This window comes from Borostomias antarcticus (assembly GCF_949987555.1).
Source record: "Borostomias antarcticus genome assembly, chromosome: 2".
Classification (NCBI taxonomy): Eukaryota; Metazoa; Chordata; class Actinopteri; order Stomiiformes; family Stomiidae; genus Borostomias; species Borostomias antarcticus.
This window is the reverse complement of record NC_140235.1, coordinates 37373321-37398898: the sequence shown is the minus strand read 5'-3', so window position 1 is coordinate 37398898 and position 25578 is coordinate 37373321. Positions and strand designations below refer to the sequence as shown.

The following is a 25578-nucleotide window of genomic DNA, read 5'->3' as shown; positions in this document are numbered from 1 at the left end:
AGAACAGGTACGCTAAGCGGTGTTTGAATAGGTGTGTGTGTGTGTGTGTGTTCCATGGCAACCAATAGCAGATAGTCAACCACTTGTTTCCTCCCCATCAATCACTTTTATTCTTACCTGGGGCTCGGCCCACTGTAGCTGGGCAGCAGGGTACATACCTGAGATCTTACCTGGGGCTCGGTCCACTGTCGCTGGGCAGTGCAGGGCACATACCTGAGGTCCCTGCCCAGGAATCAGTACGAGAGGTCACCACTCCTGGTAATGGGAGTTGTAGTAAAACTGGTAATGGGAGTTGTAGTAAACGTGGTTGGAAGGCCAAAGTCGTGACTAGAGTCAGATGGTTTGACAGGGGGTGGACTAGCTCTAGCGCTCGAGGCTGCGGTCATTGCCGTGATCAGTTCAGACAGACGCTCAGGTGTGAAGACTTGAATTTGACATCATACTAACATGAATACCAAGCATTTTCCAGTTGTCTCCCAAAATGTGGTATGAATTATTCCAGGCCTTAAATGGAAATATTTCTACAGAGTCCAACTAGAAGGTTAGTTAACAACCGTCCAGCCTGTAATTCAATGCAAAATGTTCATTCAGTTCGAGGTAAAGTATTCTGAGGTTTCCTTTTTAGAGTTTAACCTTGGTCTTGGTTGTAGTCTTGGACTTAATTTATTGTTTTGACTGGTTCCTTTCTATGCTTCAAGACTTCAGGGAAATAGTACTCATTCCTGATCAGTCTCGTCCAATTTCTCTGGTCTGGGGGTTTTCATGTGCAGCAGACCTCGATTGAATCCAACGCTTGGCAAGGCTGAGGGGAATGAATCTGTGTTTTTGTTAATGGTCCAATACCCCCCTTCAAACCTGGAATACGACGCTCGATCGCATTCCCCCCTGTTGGCATTGGTTTACCTCCTGACATGTGCCCCTCCAGTGGCACATCTTTGATGAGGTGTGTAAAAGATGCCCCAGCGTCGGCCATATTGACTCAGGACAGCCGACACAAGAGCAACAAACCAGGGCAGCCAGCTTTGCGGAGCGGCCAACCAGAGACTGTTTTCTAATACTTCATCATCTCAGGGAGTCTTAACAGTGGCACACGCTCGCCTGGCTCGGCTGTAATGCAAGAAGCACATTTTGGAGAATATTGTACAGAGTAGGGGAAGAGGAAGGGGGGAGGGCCTGGCTGCCGAAAAATAAATCTCATAAAGTAGCAGTGAAATATGATCCATGACATGAGGACGTTTATGCAGGTTAACCTTATTAAAGAGAGGAGGCCCTTCATCCCTGACTTTGTCTAAGGGATCTGCAACCCACTCTGTATTCATGGGTCAGTTATTGGAGTACAAAGGCACGGATAAATAGGTTATAGACTTATGGGACACCAGAAAAACGAGTCTACTGTCCTCTTGTCTTTGAGCTTCCAAGTACAAATTACCATTAACCATGAAAGCCTGCAATCTGTCCACGTGCACCCTCTGTGAACCTCTCCCTTGACTCATTAATATCACTGACAACACACCTACTCTCTCGGTCTCTCACACACCACACACACACACACGCACACACACACACACACACCCTATCAACCCCCTCTGTCTGTCCAAGGAGAATTCGCCGGGGAGTGAGGACTCATTGTTATAGTTCAGAGGTCAGGCACGTGGCCCATTCCACTTTATGTCATCCGACAGCAGCATGTGACGCTCAAACACCTCCCCAACATGTGAGTCTCCTTGGGGACATAAAGACCCGGAGAGGACATGGGCATGATATCCATCCATCCATCTTCATCCGCTTATCCGGGGTCGGGTCGCGGAGGCAGCAGTTCCAGCAGGGGGCCCCAGACATCCCTTTCCCTGGCAGCATTAACCAGCTCTGCCTGGGGAATCTTTAGCCGCTCCCAGGCCAGTGCGGAGATGTAATCCCGCCACCTAGTCCTGGGTCTACCCCGCGGCCTCCTCCCAGCTGGACACGCCTGGAACACCTCCCTAGGGAGGCGCCCAGCAGGCATCCTCACTAGATGCCCGAACCACCTCAACTGGCTCCTTTCGATGCAAAGGAGCAGCGACTCTACTCCGAGTCTCTCCCGGATGACTGAACTTCTCACCCAATTTCTCAGGGAGACCCCAGCCACCCTCCGGAGAAAACTCATTTCGGCCGCTTGTATTTGTGATCTCGTTCTTTCGGTCATGACCCATCCTTCATGACCATAGGTGAGAGTGGGGACGAAGATAGACCGGTAGATCGAGAGCTTTGCCTTTTGGCTCAGCTCTCTTTTCGTCACAACAGTGCGGTAAAGCGACTGCAGAACCGCACCAGCTGCTCCAATTCTCCGGCCAAGCTCACTCTCCATGGTTCCCTCACTCGTGAACAAGACCCCCAGATACTTGAACTCCTTCACTTGGGGTAAGGACTCATTTCCTACTCGGAGCGGACAGACCACCGGTTTCCTGCTGAGAACCATGGCCTCAGACTTAGAAGTGCTGATTCTCATCCCAGCCGCATCACACTCAGTTGCGAACCTATCCAGAGAGTGCTGGAGGTCGCAGGCAGATGATGCCATCAGGACCACATCATCTGCAAATAGCAGCGACGTGATCCCCAGCTCACCGAACTGCAAACCCACCTCCGCGCGGCTATGCCTCGATATCCTGTCCATGAAAATCCCAAACAGGATTGGTGACAAAGCGCAGCCCTGGCGGAGGCCAACCCCCACCAGAAAGGAAGACGACTTAATGCCGAGGACACGGACACAGCTCTCGCTCTGGGTGTACAGGGATTGGATGGCGCTAAGTAGGGGTCCCCTCACCCCATACTCCCGTATAACCCTCCACAAGACCTCTCGAGGGACCCGGTCATAAGCCTTCTCCAAGTCCACAAAACACATGTAGACAGGTTGGGCAAACTCCCAAGCCCCCTCTAAGATCCTTGCGAGAGTGAAGAGCTGGTCGGTGGTTCCACGACCAGGACGAAATCCGCATTGTTCCTCTTCGATCTGAGGTTCGACTATCGGCCGGACCCTCCTTTCCAGCACCTTGGAGTACACTTTTCCTGGGAGGCTGAGTAATGTGATGCCTCTATAATTGGCACACACCCTCTGATCCCCTTTTTTAAATATTGGGACCACCACCCCAGTCTGCCACTCCTTTGGCACTGACCCGGACTTCCACGCAATGTTAAAGAGGCGTGTCAACCAAGACAGCCCTTCAACACCCAGCGCCTTCAGCATTTCTGGACAGATCTCATCAGTCCCTGGGGCTTTGCCACTGTGGAGTTGTTTGACTACCTCAGTGACCTCCTCCAGGGAAATTGACGATGACCCCCCATCATCTGCCTCGATCGTAGAGGGTGGATTAGTCGGGTTCAGGAGTTCCTCAAAGTGCTCCTTCCAACGCTCAACAACCTCCTCAGTTGAGGTCAGCAGTGTCCCTTCCTTGCTGTATACAGCTTGGATGGTCCCCCGCTTTCCCTTCCTGAGGTGTCTGATGGTCTTCCAGAAACACTTTGGTGCTGACCGAAAGTCCTTCTCCATGGTTTCTACGAACTCCTCCCACACCCGCTGCTTTGCCTTGGTCACGGCCGAAGCCGCAGCCCTCCGGGCCAGCCGATACCCAGCAACTGCTTCTGGAGTCCCCCGGGCTAACATATCCCAGAAGGCCTTCTTCAGTCGGACGGCTTCCCTGACCACCGCTGTCCACCACGGTGTCCTAGGGTTACCGCCCCTTGAGGTACCTATGGCCCTCAGGCCGCAGCTTCCAGCCGCAGCTTCAGCAATGGAGGCTTTGAACACCGACCACTCATGCTCGATGTCCCAAACCTCCACAGGGATGCCAGAGAAGCTCTGCTGGAGGTGGCAATTGAAATCTCTCCGGACAGGCTCTTCCCCCAGACGTTCCCAGTTCACCCTCACTACACGCTTGGGTTTTCCAGGTCTGTCCAGAGGTTTCCCCCACCATCAAAACCAGCTCACCACCAGATGGTGATCAGTGGACAGCTCTGCCCCTCTCTTTGGGAATGATATGATGTACTTAATATCCTCATTCATCCCACAGAGTCAGGTATGGTACTACAGTAAGTGGATAGATAAGACGATGCAAAACGACCACGGCTGGGATAGTAAGAGCATGATACAGGATATAACATGTCTGTTTTTGTATGCGATGGGCAGTGGTTGGTGGCACTGAATGAGTAGGAGAAGGTGAGACCAGCTTTTAAATTCGTACAGTATGAAGAGCTGCAGAGTCATCTACAATCCAACACAGAAGACAGGAACAAACAGAGAGAGTGAAAGAGGGAGGGAGAGCAAGAGAGAGGGGGGTGGGGGGGGAGAACTCACTGACACAGAAGGAGAGGATTGACTTGCTTGTATATCTAGGGAGAGAGAGAGAGGAAGGATTAGCCTTCTATTTTTAGCCGCAGTCCACCAGGGCATAGGGAGATAGTGGTTGTGGAATAGCATGATAATGCTATTAGCCTTCCATCTCATCCCCCCCCCCCCCAGTCATGTGACCAGCTGCGGGGAGAAGTATTTCCTGCCTTGAGCTGGGTACGGCAGAGCAGAGGAATGTTAAGTATTCTGCTGGTGTTGCTAGAGAGCAGTGACATCGTCTTGTCCCTCTCTCCACACATCCCCGGCTCGCACGCCCAGGTCCGACCGGACGGGTCCGTCTGGACTTCGTCTAATCCCAGCTCCGCACTGTTCAAAATGTCCGGAACCGACTCTCAGTTCTACGGCATCCCCAGTAGACAAAACTCTAGGAATTCGAACACGATAAGTTATGATGCACCGGGTTCCGGTACAGTATTCCTCATCTCGTGCCACGGATCTTAAACCCCATTAACCCCAGCAGAAGCCTTAATGGAGGCCGAAGCCCGGCGGACTGCCTACAGTGTAGGTAGCCTGACTACTGTACGCCTGCTGATGCGTCTCACCTGTTTTACATTTAACAGCGGACTCGGGCCACGCTGCTCTCATAGTGTAACATTAACTCTCCTTCCTGTTCCATATGAAAATTTAAGCGTGATCCCAGAAGAGCAGTAAAAAACAGCGTGCCGGCCAAACGCAGCTCCTGGTCACACACATGGTAGTGGTAGATCATTTATCACGGCCGCTGCAATTGAAACGGTACCCTTCTCCCTGCCTGCTTTACTTCAGGCCTGAGCCGTGCGGTATTAAGAGAGAAAGCTGTAAAAAGATAGATATATATATTTGAGATTGGGTCGTCGCAGGTTGACGTGACCGCCGGTATGTGCCACTCGCATCGCGGCGGCGTGATGACTCTGATGAGACGGGGGTGAGGTTGGCCCGTATCCGTCCCGGGGACGTTCGAACGGACGCAGCTGGAACCAGGGAGAGGAAGTTCTACAGACCTGGCTCACCGACTTCATGGGGCTTTAATACCAACTTTCACAGCTCCAGCTGAAGAGCTTTATGACTCCGGTCGTGAGTAGTCATGCGGTCTACGGGTCAGTCTTTCTGCCGTCTGCTCTGCCTGTCTGTCTGTCTGTCTGTCTGCAGTGCTGCAGGTTTATCAACAGGCCTGCAGCTGGGTGTCTGTCACCTCTCCTCCCCTGCTCCTCTCCTCCCTGCTCCTCTCCTCCCTGCTCCTCTCCTCCCTGCTCCTCTCCTCCCCTGCTCCTCTCCTCCCTGCTCCTCTTCTCCCTGCTCCTCTCCTCCCTGCTCCTCTCCTCCCTGCTCCTCTCCCTGCTCCTCTCCTCCCCTGCACCTCTCCTCCCCTGCTCCTCTCCTCCCTGCTCCTCCCCTGCTCCTCTCCTCCCTGCTCCTCTCCTCCCTGCTCCTCTCCTCCCTGCTCCTCTCCTCCCCTGCTCCTCTCCTCCCCTGCTCCTCTCCTCCCTACACCTCTCCTCCCCTGCTCCTCTCCTCCCTGCTCCTCTCCTCCCTGCTCCTCTCCTCCCTGCTCCTCTCCTCTCCTCCCTGCTCCTCTCCTCTCCTCCCTGCTCCTCTCCTCTCCTCCCTGCTCCTCTCCTCCCTGCACCTCTCCTCCCTGCTCCTCTTCTCCCTGCTCCTCTCCTCTCCTCCCTGCTCCTCTCCTCCCTGCTCCTCTCCTCCCCTGCACCTCTCCTCCCTGCTCCTCTCCTCCCTGCTCCTCTCCTCCCCTACACCTCTCCTCCCCTGCTCCTCTCCTCCCTGCTCCTCTCCTCCCCTACACCTCTCCTCCCCTGCTCCTCTCCTCCCTGCTCCTCTCCTCCCTGCTCCTCTCCTCCCTGCTCCTCTCCTCTCCTGCTCCTCTCCTCTCCTCCCTGCTCCTCTTCTCCCTGCTCCTCTCCTCTCCTGCTCCTCTCCTCTCCTCCCTGCTCCTCTCCTCCCTGCTCCTCTCCTCCCTGCTCCTCTCCTCTCCTCCCTGCTCCTCTCCTCCCCTACACCTCTCCTCCCCTGCTCCTCTCCTCCCTGCTCCTCTCCTCCCTGCTCCTCTCCTCCCCTGCACCTCTCCTCCCCTGCTCCTCTCCTCCCTGCTCATCTCCTCCCTGCTCCTCTCCTCCCTGCTCCTCTCCTCCCTGCTCCTCTCCTCCCCTGCTCCTCTTCTCCCCTGCTCCTCTCCTCCCTGCTCCTCTCCTCCCTGCTCCTCTCCTCCCCTGCTCCTCTCCTCCCCTGCTCCTCTCCTCCCTGCTCCTCTCCTCCCCTGCTCCTCTCCTCCCTGCTCCTCTCCTCCCCTGCTCCTCTCCTCCCTGCTCCTCTCCTCCCTGCTCCTCTCCTCCCCTGCACCTCTCCTCCCTGCTCCTCTTCTCCCTGCTCCTCTCCTCTCCTCCCTGCTCCTCTCCTCCCCTGCACCTCTCCTCCCTGCTCCTCTCCTCCCTGCTCCTCTCCTCCACCTCTCCTCCCCTGCTCCTCTCCTCCCTGCTCCTCTCCTCCCCTGCTCCTCTTCTCCCCTGCTCCTCTCCTCCCTGCTCCTCTCCTCCCCTGCTCCTCTCCTCCCTGCTCCTCTCCTCCCTGCTCCTCTCCTCCCCTGCTCCTCTCCTCCCTGCTCCTCTCCTCCCCTGCTCCTCTCCTCCCTGCTCCTCTCCTCCCTGCTCCTCTCCTCCCCTGCTCCTCTCCTCTCCTCCCTGCTCATCTCCTCCCTGCTCCTCTCCTCCCTGCTCCTCTCCTCTCCTCCCTGCTCCTCTCCTCTCCTCCCTGCTCATCTCCTCCCTGCTCCTCTCCTCCCCTGCTCCTCTCCTCCCCTGCTTCTCTCCTCCCCTGCTCCTCCCTGCTCAGCAAGCTGCTCTCGGCTAAAATAATCAGTTGATTTCACTTATAACAGATACAATTTATTGTCTCGGCACGAGTATGTCAGACAGGCCAGAACGACACTGATGAACACGACAGCGATGTCAAAATAGAAATGAGGAAATTGACTAGACAGGTTTCCCCCTGTGGAGAATTGATAATTGATTTACCTTGACAATTGATTTACCGTGGCGTTTTGGCAACGCTGGTGCTTCAACTTCCAATTGCTCAAAGACAATATTTGTACACACAGCACAGTGATAATATGACCACAGAATGACAACCAGCTGAGTCTCCCGAAGGTGGAAGTCACGTGTACCGCGCACTGTCATCACTTTCCGTTGGGGATTACACTGGCGGTATGCGCTCAGGTCAGCTTCCCTCTGTCCAGATGGTCAAGGCTGCAGATTCTCAGAAACAGCTCTGCACTGGTCATTCACTGCATTCCAGGGTCAAAGTTCATCCAGTTCTACAAAGACTAAGAGGTTTGACGCAGAGAGGACCGGGAGAGGCTGGATGGAAGCTGATTGGCCAGGTCCCCTCCGGTCACATGGCCAGGCAGGAAGGCCTGACCTCTGACCCTGTGACCTCACCTCTTGGCCTTCTTCTCCTTCAGGATCTTCTTACTCTCCTCTCTCCTGCGCTTGTTGACAGGGTTGCGCGGGTCGTAGATCTCAAACGTGTCCTCGTCCTGCACGTTGGCATCCTTGACTTTCCTGGTTTGCTCATCAAACTGCAGTACATGAGCCAACCTAAATCAGAGGGGGAAACAGAGACAGAGTTCAAAGGGCAGCAAAACAGCACCCTGACCCTTTAACACGGCACGCTGACCCTTTAATACAGCACGCTGGACCCTGCAATACCCTGCTGGACCCTCTACATCTCCGCTGGTCTGCGTTAGCATCAGCAGGCTACATCCACTTATCTCTGACGGTGAGACAGAGATTCACCAAATAATACATTCTGAAAAACAATCCTGCTTTTCCGAGAACCATTCAGACTTTTCTGAGGAAAAAGTTTCGAATACCAATTTTTGGACTCTCGTTTTTCAAAATGGATGAAAACAAAAAAACGACGTGGACTGCCTACACACACAACTGTCAACGCAAGTGTTTGCAAACTGATACTGATGGGTAACCCGGTGTACCAGAACATGTTTTCGGCGGGGCGAGACAGACATGTGAGCTGTTGGAGTTGGAAACCCGGGAGCCAGAGAACAGACGCTCATGTGTCTTTCATTCCGCCGGCAGCCTCTGAGTTACAGCGTCTCTTCGCTTTCCTCAGCGTCAACACATGCCTAAAACGAATGGACCCGTCTCTAAGTTGCGTGTCTCATAAATACGTTCAAATGTACTAATATTGTGGGTTCTTCAGAGGAGATGACCCAGGTTCAGCCGTGCAAAAAAGATGGAACTGAAACGTTAGGTTCTCTTAAAGGGGCACCGTCACGCTGGTTTTATCTGGATTAAATTCTTCAATTATGTGTGTAGGGCCTTTTTAAAATCACTGTCGGTGTAGCTGTTCCCCTACACGGAAGACAGAATCTTCAAAGGGCCAGTGACGTCACTGTTCTGTCAGCTACACTGACGGTGATTTTGTAAAGTCCTACACATAATTGAAGCATTTAATCCAAATAATATCAGCTGAAAAAGGCGTGACAGTCCCTTTAAGGGGGGAGGAAGGATGTGATGAGCTGGAAGCGTCCTCGTCCGTCCTGGTTGTCCTTTGGGGACAGAGAGCAAAAAAAACACCTCCACATCAGAAGGAGGCCGAATCTGAGGAGGGCAGCAGGCAGACAGTCGCTAGGGGGGAACAGCAGGTGATGTGGAACTCCAGCAATATGGAACGCATTGAGCACACAGAGCCGGAACTAGCACAGACATGGAGCAGGGAGAACGGGCATAGTTCTAAAATCCACAGGATTCTTCATGGTCTGTCCACTTCTGAGTGATGTGACAAGCATTATATAATGAAACATTCCAAATGGTCCACTCAATATGGCCGATGATGGAATGCTGTTTTTAACTGCAACGTCTCTTCCTGTACTATGAGGATCAGAGACATATAAAGGCATGATAATTAATCTATAGAGTAGTAGAAGTGCCTATTTCTAAGCCACCATTCAGGGTTAGTGAGATACTAAGGGTGTCGCGATATACGATATATTGAGATAATGGAGACTACATCTCCGCACTGGCCTGTGAGCGGCTAAAGATTCCCCAGGCAGAGCTGGTTGATGCTGCTAGGGAAAGGGATGTCTGGGGCCCCCTGCTGGAGCTGCTGCCTCCGCGACCCGACCCCGGATAAGCGGATGAAGATGGATGGATGGATGGATAATGGAGCAAAATAAAATGTAAGATGCATTTTATGTGATCACACTGTTCTTTGTAACGCTTGCTGTAGATATCGCAATAATATCGTGATATTTTATGTCATGATAATCATATTGCAAAAATGTTGATATTGTGACAGCCCTAATACATACACAATATCAGTTACTTGGAGCTAGGGTTGCAAAGGGGCAGACATTTCCAGAAACTTTCCAGAAATTTACCATTGGAAGTTAAGCTTTTTGAGCTTAAAATTAAAATTAAGTTAAAATTCTGAGCTTTTTTCCCCAAATGTTAGCCAATAACAGGGAACTTTCTACCTCCGCCCAGGCGACAGTGCAGGGCAAGAGGTAATGTTTTCAGGTGGCCTGTGTGTGTTTGTCCGTGTGTGTGTGCAGGACTACGCAAAAACTATGAAACCGATTTTCATGAAACTCGGTGGAGGGGTGTAGCATGGGCCATCTTAGAACCCATTACATTTTGGAGTGGATCCGAATAATGCGTTAAATGTTCTATTAGTCCAGGGAAATGTTTACTTTTTTAATAGGTTTGGAACCATTGTATTATTGCGTAACCTGTGTGAACATACTGCACAGTACGAAGAGAGACAAATGTGTGGGATTTTGGTGCTTTGTAATATTGTATTGGTAAGATTTTTTAAAATGTTGGATTTTACTTGATTTATTTTTATATTTTTTATTGTGTTTTATCTTCCATCTTATTTTTCCTGCTTTTTGCTCATTGTATGTCTATTTTTATGTGAAGCACTTCATGCATGTAAATTGTCTGTTGTAAAGCACTTATAGCTGCATTTATTTGTATGAAAGCTACTATACAAATAAAGTTTCATTATTGTTATTATTATTATTATTAATTCCCATGTAAACTTTCTAACTTTGAATATTCCCGGAATTCTGAACCCTACTAGGAGCTCGTCACAGTTTGGTCAGAGTAGAGAAAATGGAAAGCCTAATTTTCTCCGGGGGAAGAAAGTAGGCCAGCAGTCTAATGATTCAACTCTAGTTTCCTTTGACCACCTCCACCCAAAAATGTAGCTAGGCCTCAACAAGAGAAGTGGGAACTAATAGGGTGAATGTGTCAGTGGCCCAGTTATCGATCGATCCCAGAGCAGATACGCTAGCTACAGTCGGGGCTGATGTGCGCCCTGCAAGACGGGCAGTGACAGCGATCAGAGAGAAGACTTCAAGGGCGAGGTGACGCGGGTCACCGTTATCCATCAAGCGGACGCGTCTGCAGCAGGATGTCCACCGAAGCAACACATGCATGACTGATCGACAAGCCACACCTGTTCCGAGGGCTCGGATGACCGCCGTGCTCTCTGCGAAGGTCAGGGGAAGCAACCCGGGGGAAATTAAAAACAAGAACGCCAGTTCCATCACCTAAAACCCAGAGGTGCAAAAGTTGAAACAAACCAACATTATTATAGTGGTTCATAGTGGATTATAGTGGTGCACTATGGGTAGACATAATACTGATCAGCCAATCAATTCCCCTGTGAGATGTTGTGGTTCTACCGAGCAAGACACTATGTTTCAGAGACCGAATATTCAATGCCGCCAGGGTTTAAGCTGATGAACCACAGATCCTTCCAGATCCTTCCATATCTGTGACAACGATCCCATTTCGATGGGTTCTTGCATGTGTCTTGAGTTCGTTCTCAAGTTTGCGTATGTGTGCGTGCCTGTGTAAGCGAGCGTATTTGTGTCTGCCGGCTCGTCTGGCGTGTGTGGTGTGCGGTATGCGTCTGTTTGTCTGCCCGTTCGTCTGCGTATGCGTATAGGCCGAGCGAGTGTACTGCATGTGTGTGTGTGTGTGTGTCGGTCCGTCTGTCGGCAGGGCTAGCCCGTGTGTGCGCGGCGCGCTCTCTCCTGTGTTCATTTGAAATCGGCAGGAGTTGTGACAGCTCATCTAGGATGTCATGGCTAGACTCTGGCAGACCCCGAAGACTCCTGCCGTGCGAGTCGGTCGGCTCTGATAATTTGTCTAGCAGTCTCAGTGATGACAGGCGGGCCCGGCCTCATCGGCCAGACTTACAGCCTCAGACCCCAGGACCCCCGGCTCCCAGCATGCCGCGCTCCCTCCCCTGCTTCTCCCAGCATGCCGCGCTCCCTCCCCTGCTTCTCAAAAGCACTCCGCGCTGCCATGATGCAAGGCCTCAGACGCCTTTCCTCCATTTATTTTTCTTTCGCTTTCAAAAGAGGGAGGAAAGTGAGGGAGAGGAGAGGGAGGGGGGGGGGTTGGCTTCTCAGGGCCTGTGTGTGTGTTTGTGTGTGTGTGTGTGTTTGAGTGAGAGTGTATCTGACTGCGTGCGTGCGTGCGTGTGTGCAAGAGAGTCTGTTAGCGGAGAGAAAGAGAGAGCGAGAGCGAGAGAGAGAGAGAGAGTTTGTAGACACAGACACAGATGGAATAGTTTACACTCCTCTGGCCCAGACTTGACTTCCAGCGTCTGACCTGTTGTAACCCAGGTTCCGTTGCACGGGCCTCAGAGTGGCACAGACTTCCCACTGGTGTTTTTGTAGGACTGCTAGGCTGCTGCTCCTGTCCCCCCCCCACCCCCCCTACCCCCATCCCCCACCCCCCCCCCCCCCCCCCACGTACCTGGCTGGCGCTTCTGCACACTGAGGGGTCTGTAGCTCGGAGAGCAAGCCCAGGCCTCTAACTCTCTGGGACCCCCCCAACCCCCCCCCACACACACACACACACGTACGCACACACGCACACACAAATACACACGGAGACAGACTATTTGAAGGGGGCTGTCTGAGACTAATAGGAACTACAGGTTTTGTTTTTCTAAATCTCACACACAGACACTTTCCTCGAATTCAAACACATGGTATTCATTTCAAACCCTGACTTTTTATATTTAGGTTCGAGAGACTTTGAGGTCTTTGGTGAAAAACAGAATATGAGAGGAAAACACAGTGTCAGGGCTGATTTCCTGATGCCGACTCCGGTCGCTGGGGGCTGAGTCCTAACTTGACACAACTTGAACTTTCACATAAATCACACATTGGCTCGAGGCAGTTATGGGCACACAACCCCAGCTAGTGTTTGGACATTTAATACATTTCAAATGAAAAGCTTTGTTTTTGACCATCACATCGTTTCATGCTCAATCGGAGCGCAAGCAGGGGTTGGGCTGAGACGGGGACGGCGGGGAAGGGGGGGAGCGCGGATTTAAACGCGATTCGCCGTTCTCATATTCGCCTCCGCCGGAGCTAAAGGCCGAGATCCCGTGAGGTTATCGATACGAATACCAGAATGTAAACTGGGCAGGGGTGGGGGGAGGGGGGGGGCGATCGAAATATGCCTTCGGGTGCCAATTCCTCATGTTTGAACTTCGCTAGCTCCGCGCTGCGGACTGTTTGCCGACCCGTTTCCTGCCCGCCTGCGAGCTCCTGCTGAAGAGGACCGGCCGGCCCAGACGGGCCGCTGCTGGGAGGCGGACCGGCGCTCCTCTGAACCGGGCCCAGCAGGATGTTGGAACCGTTTCAGCGTATATAGGAGAAATGTAAAATAGAATACATCTGAAGAGTCCATCAGGTTGAAAAATAGAACTGAAATAGAACTGAACTAAGGCCATAAGCGTGAGCGCAGACAAACGTAATTCCATATGTATGTGATTTCACAGACAGAGAGAGAAAGAGAGAGAGAAAAAGAGAGGGCTGTCAGACATATAGAATGACTACAATGCAGAGCACACATGAGAGAGAGAGGGGGGGAGAGAGAGAGAGAGAGAGAGAGAGAGAGAAAGGGAGAGAGAGAGAGAGAGAGAGAGAGAGAGAGAGGGAAAGAGAGATAGAGAGAGAGAAAGGGAGAGAGAGAGGAAGAGAGAGAGAGAAAGGGAGAGAGAGAGGAAGAGAGAGAGAGGGAGAGGAAGAGAGAGGGAGAGAGTGAGAGAGAGCGGGAGAGAGAGAGATAGAGAGAGAGAGAAGAAGAGGGAGAGCAGATTGAGTCAATTGGGGCTGGGGAGCATGTGTGCTCTGCATTGTAGTCATTCTATATTTCCTACTGTAAGTCTGGCAGCTTAGGGGTTGTGGTGGTTGGGAACTGAACACTTCTGATTGTAGCTCCTAAACCTGATAACTGAATCACTGATAGTATGCTTCCCACAGGACATGAGCTATGGAACTGGAAATAACGCTCACCAACAAACTAATTTCACCTCAGCGAACTGAAAAAGAAAGATAGAGGGAAATGACGAACCAACACGGTACCCAAATGTACGTAACGAACCAACGTACCGAACCAACGCAATGAACCAACACGGTACCGAACTGTGCGTAACGAACCAACGTACCGAACCAACGCAATGAACCAACACGGTACCGAACTGTGCGTAACGAACCAACGTACCGAACCAACGCAATGAACCAACACGGTACCGAACTGTACGTAACGAACCAACGTACCGAACCAACGCAATGAACCAACACGGTACCGAACTGTACGTAACGAACCAACGTACCGAACCAACGCAATGAACCAACACGGTACCGAACTGTACGTAACGAACCAACGTACCGAACCAACGCAATGAACCAACATGGTACCGAACTGTACGTAACGAACCAACGTACCGAACCAACGCAATGAACCAACACGGTACCGAACTGTACGTAACGAGCCAACGTACCGAACCAACGCAATGAACCAACACGGTACCGAACCGTTTAAATCGACCATGACTAATCGTCTGTCTGACAGACAACAGGCCCATACCTTCCCTGCAGGACTCAAGAGAAGGCGGCTACAGGACCCTACGCCCACCGTAGCTAGCGCGTCTCTCTCTCTGCCTGGCGTTCTGAGCTGCTCTCCAGCCCTCTCCAGTACAGTAATACCACAGAGTAGCCCCAATCAGGCTTTATGACCTGTCGAGTCAGTGACACGCGCCCCCCTGGCGTTGGAACCCGACACCATCACAGCAGACAGAGCCTAAACACACACATTAGGCTGACAAAAACCCAGCAGTCCCCCTTTAGGTAGTACAAAAATAACAGCATTTAGTCTTGATATTAAACGGAGTGCGAAATAAGACCCGGCAGACCTAATATTTGCTCGGGCAAGTGGTGTCAGTGATTTAGAGCTTAGCAAGATTGCTGACAAGGCAATTATTCTATTGCCTCCTTTGTCATCCAGTGGAGAGCGGTGCTGAGCGATGGGAATGTCCCCTCTCTCTCTCTCTCTCTCTCTCTCTCTAGCAGTTTAGACCAGGCCTTATAACAGGCCTTACACACACACACACACACACACACACACACACACATCTGGGGTCCGGGGGACGAATCAACTCTGCCAATTCTCAGCCAGATCAAGAGATTACTAGCTGTTCGCTTACTGAATAAAAAGGGATATAAAACATTTTCAGAGCATATCTTAAAGGGGAGCTTGAGCCAGGCATGTGCCTGAAACCTAAAGGTCAAAGAGGTATGGAGATGGGTCGGTTGCGGGCCTGAGAAACGTCCTCTGCCGTCTGATGAGTGGCGTGACATGAGAACCGAACCCGGGTCTGGTACCTCGAACCGGGCCGGGCTATCCATAACCGTCACGTCGTTTCTTTAACTGTATACGGTTCAACATTGTGTCAAGTCATTAGCGCGCGGCTCGTCTGGCTTTTGTTATGACTGCCCATTAACAGACAGGGGTGGATGACTCAGGGGGTTCGGTGGGAGCCGTTAACGCCGGTTGTAGTAGTAGTGCTGGCTGCGTCCCCCTCCCTGTCCGCGCTGCAAGGCAGGCTGGGAATGAGGAGCTCCATCTGGACTCGGGAGCTCCGCATCTGTGCTCGCGGGATGAACTCAACCCTGCTTAACGCTCCGGCGCGCCGCTACGAAGCGCATTCTTACGCGTCGACCCCCGGTAGAGAAAGCTAGGAGAGGGAGGTATGTTCTGATTCTAAACCCGTGACTAAGGCCGGACATCTCGGACCCCGATCCTGCCCCGGATCGAGTGACCCGAGCTGGACACCGGTCCTCTCCGTCTGTGGGTCCGGTTACTGTATTTGCTCTGTTAAGTCAGCTGGGTGGATGAATGATCCACGAGTGGCCACTGGAGCGTGGTGAAAATAAACAGAGCCTGCTGTGTTAATGGTGTCAGTGGTGTCTGGGGCCTTGCGCGCTTCTTGGCCGGGGAGTCGGTCGGCTGCAGCTCGTCCGATGATGCGGAGGCTCTGTGGTTCGAATCCCGGCTCCTCCTGTCCACGTGTCGAGATGTCCTCGGGTGAGACGCTGAACCCAATACGCGGGCCGGAACCTTGCATGGCAGCTTGGTGTGTGAATGGGTGAATGAGAGGCCATTGTATAGCGCTTTGGATAAAAGCAGTATATAAGTGCAGTCCATTTACCATTTACCATTAGGCTACTAATACAGATCACAGCCTCTGTGAAACACAGTGCTGGTGGATGGGGCGAGTTGTTCATACACCCGAGGGCTAAATGAACCACACATAGTCGACCGCCAGCATGGCGGCCATGTTGTGATAACACTGCGGCGTCATACTGACCAGCCCTTGTCGTCGTCCTCTGCCAGCTCCTCCAGCTCCTCCTCCGGACCCTCGTCGGAGATAGCCGACGTCAGCTTGGTCTTGAAGCGGTCCAGGAGGGCCATGGTCTGAGGGGGGAACAGGCGGGTCAAAGGTCACAGGTCATCCGCCGGGTGACCTCAGACTGACCTACAGACCGGAGAGGGCGGCGAGTGTTTTTGTTTTTACCTGAGCTTCTCTGCCGGAGCCCTTCCTGAGCTTCTGTTTCCTCTGCTCCTCGTACTTCCTCCTCCCCTCCAGGTACTCGGCCACGGCCTCGCTCGACGGCTTCTTCACGTCTGGAGAAACACGGCGGGATGTTACAGTAAGTAGGGGTTTAAAAAATCGATTCATCGATTCTGAATCGATTCTGAATCAAATGATTCAGAATCGATTCATGAATCAAATGATTCAGAATCGATTCATGAATCCCAAAATCGATCTTTTATTTAATGAATGAATGAATAAATGAAGGAATTATTTCATTCAATGATTCATTCATTTATTCATTTTTTGAAATCAGTATCGATACCCAGCCCTAGTAACGATGTGTTGCATAACTTGGCAGTCTGGTAATTAAGGTTACAGCTAAAAAAAAACAGGTTTTAGTAACACTAACCGAATCGATATTGAATCGAATCGAATTGTGATAATCGATTCTGAACCTTGTGAATCGGAATCGAATCGATTCTTGAAATTCGAATCGATACCCAGCCCTAATAGTAAGTCAGGGGAAAACAGAGTTAGATGTGACTTTTAAGGTTAGGACCGGCGTTACAACAGAAAGCAATTCATTATAAACAAAAACAGTTCTGATGAACAATATTCAGATCTTATTGTTGCCATGACACCGTCAGGAAAGTCAATTTGGCCGGTCTCAGCTGACTCTCTCTCTCAGTCAGGGAGAGACCAGCGTGGTCGAGCCATCTGAGGTTGGGGTCATCATCAGTGAGAGATCACCTGGGATAGAGACCAGCCTGGTCACGCTGACCAACCCATAATGAAGTCAGCTACGAAGCTGATCTGGAAGCTGATCTGAGCCATTGAACGATTTCTTCCCAGTTTAACAAGGAAACCCTTTCGGCCATGAAAGTGCTTGACGGCAGCCAGATATTGTACATGTGCTCTCTGAAGGAGAGAGGCGGAATGGGCTGAAATCCACGATTCAACCTTGAGACTGGAGAGACGGCAGGGATAACTATCCCTCTGGGCAGTTAGGTAGAAATGGGAAAACCAAGTGCCTCAAATAATAATCTACAAAAGAGCCGTGCAGGTTTGAAGCGCAACAATGCCCATGTAGACTAGAACAACCCTAACCCATCAGTATGTTTGAAATCCATAATATCAATATGCATAACCTAGTTTTTGTAGGTGCAACGACACATGAACAAAATCCCCAAGGGTATGAGGTGAGAGCGAGAGCGAGAGGAAGAGAGAGAGAAGGGGAGATACGTACGCAGGACTGAAAGAGCGATATCTCTGTCCCAGATCGGATACATGACTAATGAGCTTCAGAGCAGGGGGGGGAAAAAAAGGTAAAAAGAGCAGAAGATGTCAAGATGTGACCGTAGCTGTCATAAATGACACGTTGATAAGAGACTAGAATCTGGGGCAAGAGCAGCCTGCGTCCACAAGTCCCAGAGTGCAATGCGCCATATACCTGCTCACACTAGTGCCTGTCTTCGCCAAGATGGAGAGGTCCTAACCTACAAAGACATCCCCAATATTGACCTAAATTAGTGTTGCTGTTGCAGCTGCTACCCTATACCTGAGCCCTCTACAGTATCTTCCCTATACCTGAGGCAGGTGAACTAAGTCGAAACACACAGGAGACAGAGGTGAGTGTGTGAGAGGTACTTGGTGGAGTCTGAGGAGGCCTCGGGCGGGTAGAAGCTGTGAAAGAACGTCCGTCTGAGAGTGGATGAAGTGTCGGTATGGATCAGGGGATCAAAGCTCTCCTGCTGTCTCCACACCAGGTCAAATTCCACACACAGAACTTTCAACGATCCCGCCAATCTAAAGTAGTGGGTCACAAACCCGACAGATCTCGGAGCGATAGCTTTGCAGCTCGTATTAAGCAGTTGTTTTTTTTGCAGAAGTACATTAACACTGTCAACCGCAGGTCTCTCGCTCACGACTCACACCCTCGCTCTCTCAGCCAAAACCCAGTCAATTACAGAGGGAGAGAGGGAGAGAGGGGGAGAAAGAGAGAGAGAGAGAAAGAATCATAACGTTGAACCTGGTGTCTGAAGGCGTTAATGTGCTTCTGCAAATTTCCTGGATCAGACACCCTGGCAGTGAAGTCAGCGGGGAGGGAGGGGGGGGGTGGGCGGGGCGCGCTGGGGGGGGGGGGGGCATCTCAGCCGGGGCCGCCGCCACACACTTCTTCCCACAACAACCTGTGATGTCACACAGGCGGGGAGACAGCCACACGTATAGCTGCCCCTGTCCTGCCACAGTAACTCTCACTAGCGGCCCCCAAGCCTGACACACACACACACACACACACACACACACACACACACACACACACACACACACACACACACACACACACACACACACACACACACACACACACACACACACACACACACACACACACACACACACACACACACACACACACACACACACACACACACACACACACACACACACACACACACACACACACACACACTGGGACCAAACACATGACGTAACACACCACCTCCTTCGCCTGTCATTTATTAAGTGCTGCCATGTTACGGAGGCTGCTGGCTCCAACAGTGGTGCATTGTCTGAAGAGCTGTGTTGTGTATACAGCAGGATGGGATGTGTGTGCATGTGACACTTATTACAGGTTGGAGCAGCCTATTCTTAACCCTAACCCACCCCCAGAACTACTCACGCCGAGATCCAGCTTAACCTCATCCAGAAAGCGGCACGCTACCTGAAAAACAGGCACTGAGTTTGTCATTCACGAGCCGGAGTTGACTGAGTTTCCACAGAAGTCTTTTCAATCTCATGGTCAGTCCCTGTTAGTCTTGACTGTAAACACGCATATTACTAACATTTAGATGTTCAATTTGGATATTTAAACATTAAAACATTTCTCCTCTTAGAACAACAGAAACTGACATTTGTAAACTGTCTGGGATGTTGTGTTATTGTTGTTTTAAACAATAAATGTCATAAGCAATAACCGTTTCGGTGCAAGACGCTCTAAAAATAAGAAACATGCAAACAGCCAATAAGCTGAGGCCGTAAAAGGTAAAAAAATAAAATAAAATGAAGGAGACGCTGTAATAGAGGTAATACAACTTACAGTAAGACTTCCCTTTCACGTTATCCTCGCTGTCGGCTCCGGTCTAAATGTAGTAGAGGTGGTTCGGAGCCACGCCGTCATGATGAGGTTCAAAGCCCCTGAGGCGGGCTTTGAACCCGGCCGGGTACATTGGCGCCCATATGGTATCATGATTCTAATATGCCTTCTCCCCACATAAAAACAATACTTCACTCCGACTTGTCAAAGTAACCACCGTGTCAACAGTTTTGATTACATACTGCAGGGACCTACAGTTATAATCAGACTTATTTTACTGGCATCATAACTGGATCCTCGCGCCATAACTGCTGCTAAAACTATTACAGTTATTATGATGGCCAACGCTCCTCTGGTACGGCTACAACAGCTATAACCACCTCTAAATGCTAATAATATTGTCTGCTTAGAGCGAGCAGGCCGTTTCTCAGAGGTTGGAAGTTCACTACGGGAGGAGCTTAATTGAATAACAAAAAAAAATCTCAAGTCCCACAGGGTATTTGGGGTGGATGGCTATCATTTTAGTCCAGGAAACCTTGCAATTACTCTTGTTTCACAAGGCGTTTAGGCCAGGAATACTCCAGATTCTAAGCAATCATGGGAATCCCCTATGCTGCGGAGTGCGAGGGCTACTCTTTCCCCACTTCAGCACGGAAGTATGCCGGGCTGCTCGAGGTGCAATCTCCCCCTCTGATTTATGAAAGAGAAGTGATCTCTTTCCATCTCTGCCGTTCTCCCCTCGCGCTCTGCCTAGGCGCTGCAGCCCGGGACATGCAGCCCGCTGAATGATGGTGCCCCCGGGTCCTACATGAGGAACACACTTCACCTTCTCCAGCTGTTGTCACTAAGTACTATCTTTGAGTTTGATGGCCATTCTAACTACATTCCTCCCCTCTCCTGTCACCTGGGCCCGGGAGAGCTACAAATCAAGCCGCTGATGTTGTGGCAACGCCGGGGTTGTTGTGGACGACAAACGCCTCTCCGTTTGGGCGGAGGGGCGTTCCCGCCCCCTTTACCAATCAACGCTTGTAGCAGAGAAGTCAAAGAGGCAGCGCTTTCAAAGGCCTCCAGCGTTGGGAGCCGCGTTTAACGCCGGCCATCGATCAACAGTCACATCAGAAATGGCTCCGAACATTTTTGTTTCTGCGCAGACACCCACCGCTGCCCGCATACATCACTGTCCAATAAACACGTCTAATGGTCCAGATCCCAGCTGTGATGTGAGTGATGGAGCACCCTGCGCACACTGGCGCAGTTCAGAAGGACTGTCCAAGAGAAGATGATTATCACACCGTTAAAACCTGACGGAGCAACCGTGAGAACGCGGTACGCCGCGTCATCTCGCCCGAGCTGAGATATACGGAAATTCGCGCTCCAGCAGGTTCGAATAAACCAACGTTTCAAAGCACAATCCTCGACTCGGTAAACAAATCAAAGAAATTCCTGCACTAGGCCAGACCATTCATAGATGTTGAACTGAGCTCCCTTTGTCAGAAAGTGTGAAGTGATATTTAGAGGGCGGAAAAACGACACGCTGAAAACTACTATATAATCATGAGGCAATTGATGTTTGAACGATCACTCTTTGTTACAAATTTTCTTCCACATCAACAATTTGACTGACAAGGCGCCATTGAAATAAAACACCCAGCGCACAGAGGCATAACCTGTAAAAATAACTCTGAGTGGTAGAAAGAATGTTGCCACATCATTTAGGGTGGGTATAAAACGGACAGTGTTTTTAGCGTGTCTCTCTTATTTTTGGCTCTCAGAACCAACAGTTATGCCAAGAAGGAGAAAACCAGACTAGAGAACATGCTATAATTTATGTCTTGAAAATTGAAGAGATGTCTGTCGAAAATAATAACTCAAAAGGTACAAATGTCTCTTTTAGCTCTGCTGGTGGATTCGGAGGAGACAACTGACTTCTCCCCCCTCCAATGAGACACCAGATGCCAAGAGAGTGGGCAGCTGTTGTTAGTGCATGGATGAAGAATGTGTTTGCTTTTGGGACTGAATACAAAGCTGTGTGTAGCCTGTGTGGACATAGGAACGCCAGGGGACTAGAGTCCGGCCCTGCTAGAGGCCGAGGGATGAGGTCAGTGGCTGTGACTGACTGACTGACTGACTCTGTGTGTGTCAAAAACACACTTACAGTAGGGACCATAATAACGCCGGGACACAGTCTTACTAATGACACACTGTCCCTACACTACCGTACCAATATTCAATTTATTTTTATATTCAATAAACATAATGAAATAATGTAATTTTAAGTGACAACATCGAACATTAGCCAGTGGGAAGCCATTTATGACCCGAAATCTATAAATACTTATGACGATATAACAAATTCTGTGTCTAATCTAAGGTCCGTTACTAGGTTTAGCTGCTCCGTATAGACATGCTCCAGGTCCAGTTCCTTGGGTTTTCTTGGAGAATGCGGAGGACATGGTGAACATGCCCGCTCTAAACGGCCCATGACTCCTCTTGGCCAAGCAGTAGAGAGGGACCTGGTCCAAGCACAAAATGTGCACAAGCAGGACAAGAATTCCGAGCTCTGCAATTTCATTCTCGTAAAAAGCCAAAGAAGACAAAGACAAATGGAGTATTTTTGTGTGCATCTATCAATAGTGCCTTTTGGCAAGCTGAGCACACTTTTGTTTATAAAAATAAAAATAAATCACATTTAGCAAACGGCTTTGCAAACTCGCCATGCCCCTGCCTATGTACCGTAATGACAATGTATATACGTATGTAAAGAACAATACTCCATTGTTTCCTACTGTGCATGAATATAAGGAATGTCCACAAAGTGGGTTGATCAAGTGCATCAATGTGGTTTTATTTGTCATGTGTGCATGATAAGGGAGCCATGTACAATAAACACATGGGCTCGTACAGTGTAATGTATTGCATGGTCATATGCGGTATACGGTTAAGCAGGCCTATATTTAGGAATGTCTCGGTTCTAATCAACCACAGAGGTATCTTCCAAACATGTGAGCTTCAATCAAAGCCGTGTACGATTGTCTCCAGATTGTCTGCGGTTACCGCAGGGAGATGCCAGGGACCTGTCACCGACTGTCTACGGGTCTGCGTAGTCTACAACATCTGTCTGAGGATCTTCTGTGTGAGGATCTTCTGTCTGAGGATCTTCTGTGTGAGGATCTTCTGTGTGTGGATTTTCTCTGTGAGGATCTTTAGTCTGAGGATCTTCTCTGTGAGGATCTCATGTGTGTGGATCTTCTGTGTGAGGATCTTCCGTCTGAGGATCCTCTGTGTGAGGATCTTCTGTGTGAGGATCATCTGTGTGAGGATCTTCTCTGTGAGGATCATCTGTCTGAGGATCATCTGTGTGAGGATCTTCTGTGTGTGGATTTTCTCTGTGAGGATCTTTAGTCTGAGGATCTTCTCTGTGAGGATCATCTGTGTGAGGATCTTTAGTCTGAGGATCTTCTGTGTGAGGATCATCTGTGTGAGAATCTTCTGTGTGAGGATCTTCTCTGTGAGGATCTTCTCTGTGAGGATCTTCTCTGTGAGGATCTTCTCTGTGAGGATCTTCTTTATGATCTCATGTGTGAGGATCTTCTGTGTGAGGGTCGATCCTGAAAGTAGGGTACCGTCCCGAGGTCCGGAACCGGTCCTAGACCCGGGTGGAGGCTGACCCGGAGAGACCGGGATCGGGCCGTCGGTCTGTGGAAACGCAGAGGCGGGGATAGGAAGCGTAGGCCGCTCCAGCCGTCGCACCGCGTCTCTAAAGTCGCCGTCCCGGAGAGACGGGATGAATCGAACCTCCCACCGCCGCCACAGCGCGCGCCGGCGCATTCTTCTGCCGAGGCCGAGGCTCGGGATTCACAGCGTTTCAGCAGACATCCATCCGGCCCCCCTGTGGTGCGGAGGCCACCGGTCCGAGACATCGCAAAGATTCCATCCGACGGAATGATCCTCCGCTTCCAGACCCGGAGTTGCGTAACGGGAGGCCCCCTCCTAACCCCTCCGAACCTTCCGACCTGCGCTCGGCCACTGGAGGGAGAGACGTCGGGTCACCTCCGCGACCGGACGATGTTTGTGAAAGAAAGCAGAGACGCTGGAAACAACGACGGGGTCGATGAAAAGGGCGACCCGGAGAGACCTGTCCTGGCGTCTGAGATGGGAGAGTCTCACAAACTTCTCTCTGCGATGAGTCTCACCCCCCCCCACCTCCCCCCCCCCAACCCCCCAACCCAAGTTGCTTGGCATCTTAAAGAGCACAAGACCCCTAGATGATTTACACTGCCAAAACTATTTACACACAATCCCAGGCCTTGCAGCAATACTTAACCTCCAGCCAATGTGGTTTTCATAACTGTCCAGAAATGTGTTTCATCACGGGGCGACGGAGCAGCGAAGGCTACGGGGACCGTCTGCGTTATGACAGGCTGCGGGGCTAAGTGGCGAGTGGAGAAAACGAGCGGTTTTATGCTCTGTCACTCCGGGCGAGGCCAGTGACCAGCGAACGCAGAGGGGGGTCTGATGTTCAACGGTGTTGGGGTGAAACCCGGCAATTTGTTCCTCATGCAATTTCTGCAATATTTCACACAAAATTGCATACCCCTTCGGAAACAACTCAAAGCATGTCTGCAGCTAATTGTCAGAGGCAGTGAGCCTGTCTGCCTATGTGTCCATTAGAGGAGAATGTGGGATCGACCACACACAAAGACACTGCACTCACCGTTGGTGCTTTGAGAGGTAAAAAAAATATTTAAAAAAAGAAGCAAGAATAAGGGTAAAAAAAAAACATTTAAAAAAAAAAAAGAAAAAGAAAAAAAAAAGTGAATTTCAACAGACATGACAGTATTGGCTTCTGAGGCAAGGGCTGTTGTCAAGCCAATTACATGACAACAACCAATGACAGCCCACGTTGATTAACGCCCATGTTAGACAGAGACAGGAAGTGGGGAGGTGACGTACCCTGGGCGTCTTCCGCCTCCGTGGGTTTGGGTCCATCCTCTTTCCTCTGCTTTATGGCCTGGAGATCCTTCTTCAGCTGACGGGCCTCTTTGCGTAGCTCGTCACTGCGGAGGGAGAGGAGAGAGAGTGGTTGAGGTCCAGGATCAAACCCATTCACACGCAGGCTAAACAAAAGCTGTGTTCGGAATCGCTCCCTATTTACTATATAGTGCACTATATAGGGCGTCAGCCATTTTGTTTGTAGTGTCCAAATTCTCCACGGAATTTTCGTTCCCTATATAGTCCACTATTTATTACCCACAATTCACCTTGATTTGCAGGGAACAGTGCATGTACCCTACATTTTCTCCGTTCCCTAGGTAGTTCACTACATGGTGAACCCTATATAGGGAATAGGGAGTGAGGGAACGAGGGAGTTAAAATCATCGCATGTCCAACTGCAGGAGCCGAGGATGCTGGGACTGGTGACTGGAAGATCTCGAAATAACAAAGCTAGTATGGGATCCCAGGCCAGGATGAATTGGGCTTTGGGAGCATATCTATCATGATAATTACATGAATTTAAATTTAAATATATTCAATTATCTATGTTTGTGCCATGGAAAAAAATCCCATTGTTGCAGGTCTTGACAAATTCGTCCCACCTACTCCATGTCTCTAAGAATCACCACAGCGAATGAGAGTGCGTAAGTGCGTGTGCAGTCATAAAACAAACCTAAAAGAGACCGTGATCATAGGCAGCATTTCTATACGTGTCAGGGTGAAACATGTACATTAAAAGTGAGCTTTTATCTAATAAATCCAGTGGCGCCTTATTAGAACGAGTGTTCACCCGGGCTTCCAGGCAGTCCAGGATTCTGGCACCGCTAGAAAGCCTGTTGTGGTTGAGTGGGTACAACACAGGCCCATAAAACTCCAGCAGAGAAAAAAACTCCATATCGTTCTGGATAACAAGTTACTGATCCTTAGAACAGTGGTGGTGTTGAACCAAATAAACCGCAACGGAACGGTAGAGACGGGGAAACTGCTCTCCAACCGGCTCCAATTTGTTGCCAGTTAAAAAGACATGTCACTCTGTTTAATGGGATTATATATTTCATACCTTTCATAGAAAAGAATGCACTTCAAAGTTTTCCTCCGCATCGGCGCTCATTACATTGATTTTGATGGACATCTATTCCACTTCTTGCCTACTAAAAACAAGCCGAATGCCTCCAGATGGACTCAG

The 25578-nt window shown here is 50.5% G+C and overlaps 1 protein-coding gene across 2 annotated transcripts in view; it reads right to left on the bottom strand.

Annotated features, from left to right (window-relative positions):
* Window positions 1-7271: 7271 nt before the first annotated feature.
* cwc27 (CWC27 spliceosome associated cyclophilin) overlaps window positions 7272-25578 on the bottom strand; it is a 29194-nt gene continuing 10887 nt past the window's right edge. The window contains exons 11-14 of one of the 2 annotated variants that reach the window (XM_084459485.1): window positions 24351-24454; window positions 16280-16389; window positions 16073-16179; window positions 7272-7968 (exon numbers count right to left, since the gene is read on the bottom strand). In XM_084459485.1, coding sequence (XP_084315611.1) covers window positions 7806-7968; window positions 16073-16179; window positions 16280-16389; window positions 24351-24454 — 484 coding nt within the window. In that variant the 3' untranslated portion in view covers window positions 7272-7805. The remainder of the gene's footprint in view (window positions 7969-16072; window positions 16180-16279; window positions 16390-24350; window positions 24455-25578) is intronic. The other variant, XM_084459486.1, reaches the window with a different exon arrangement.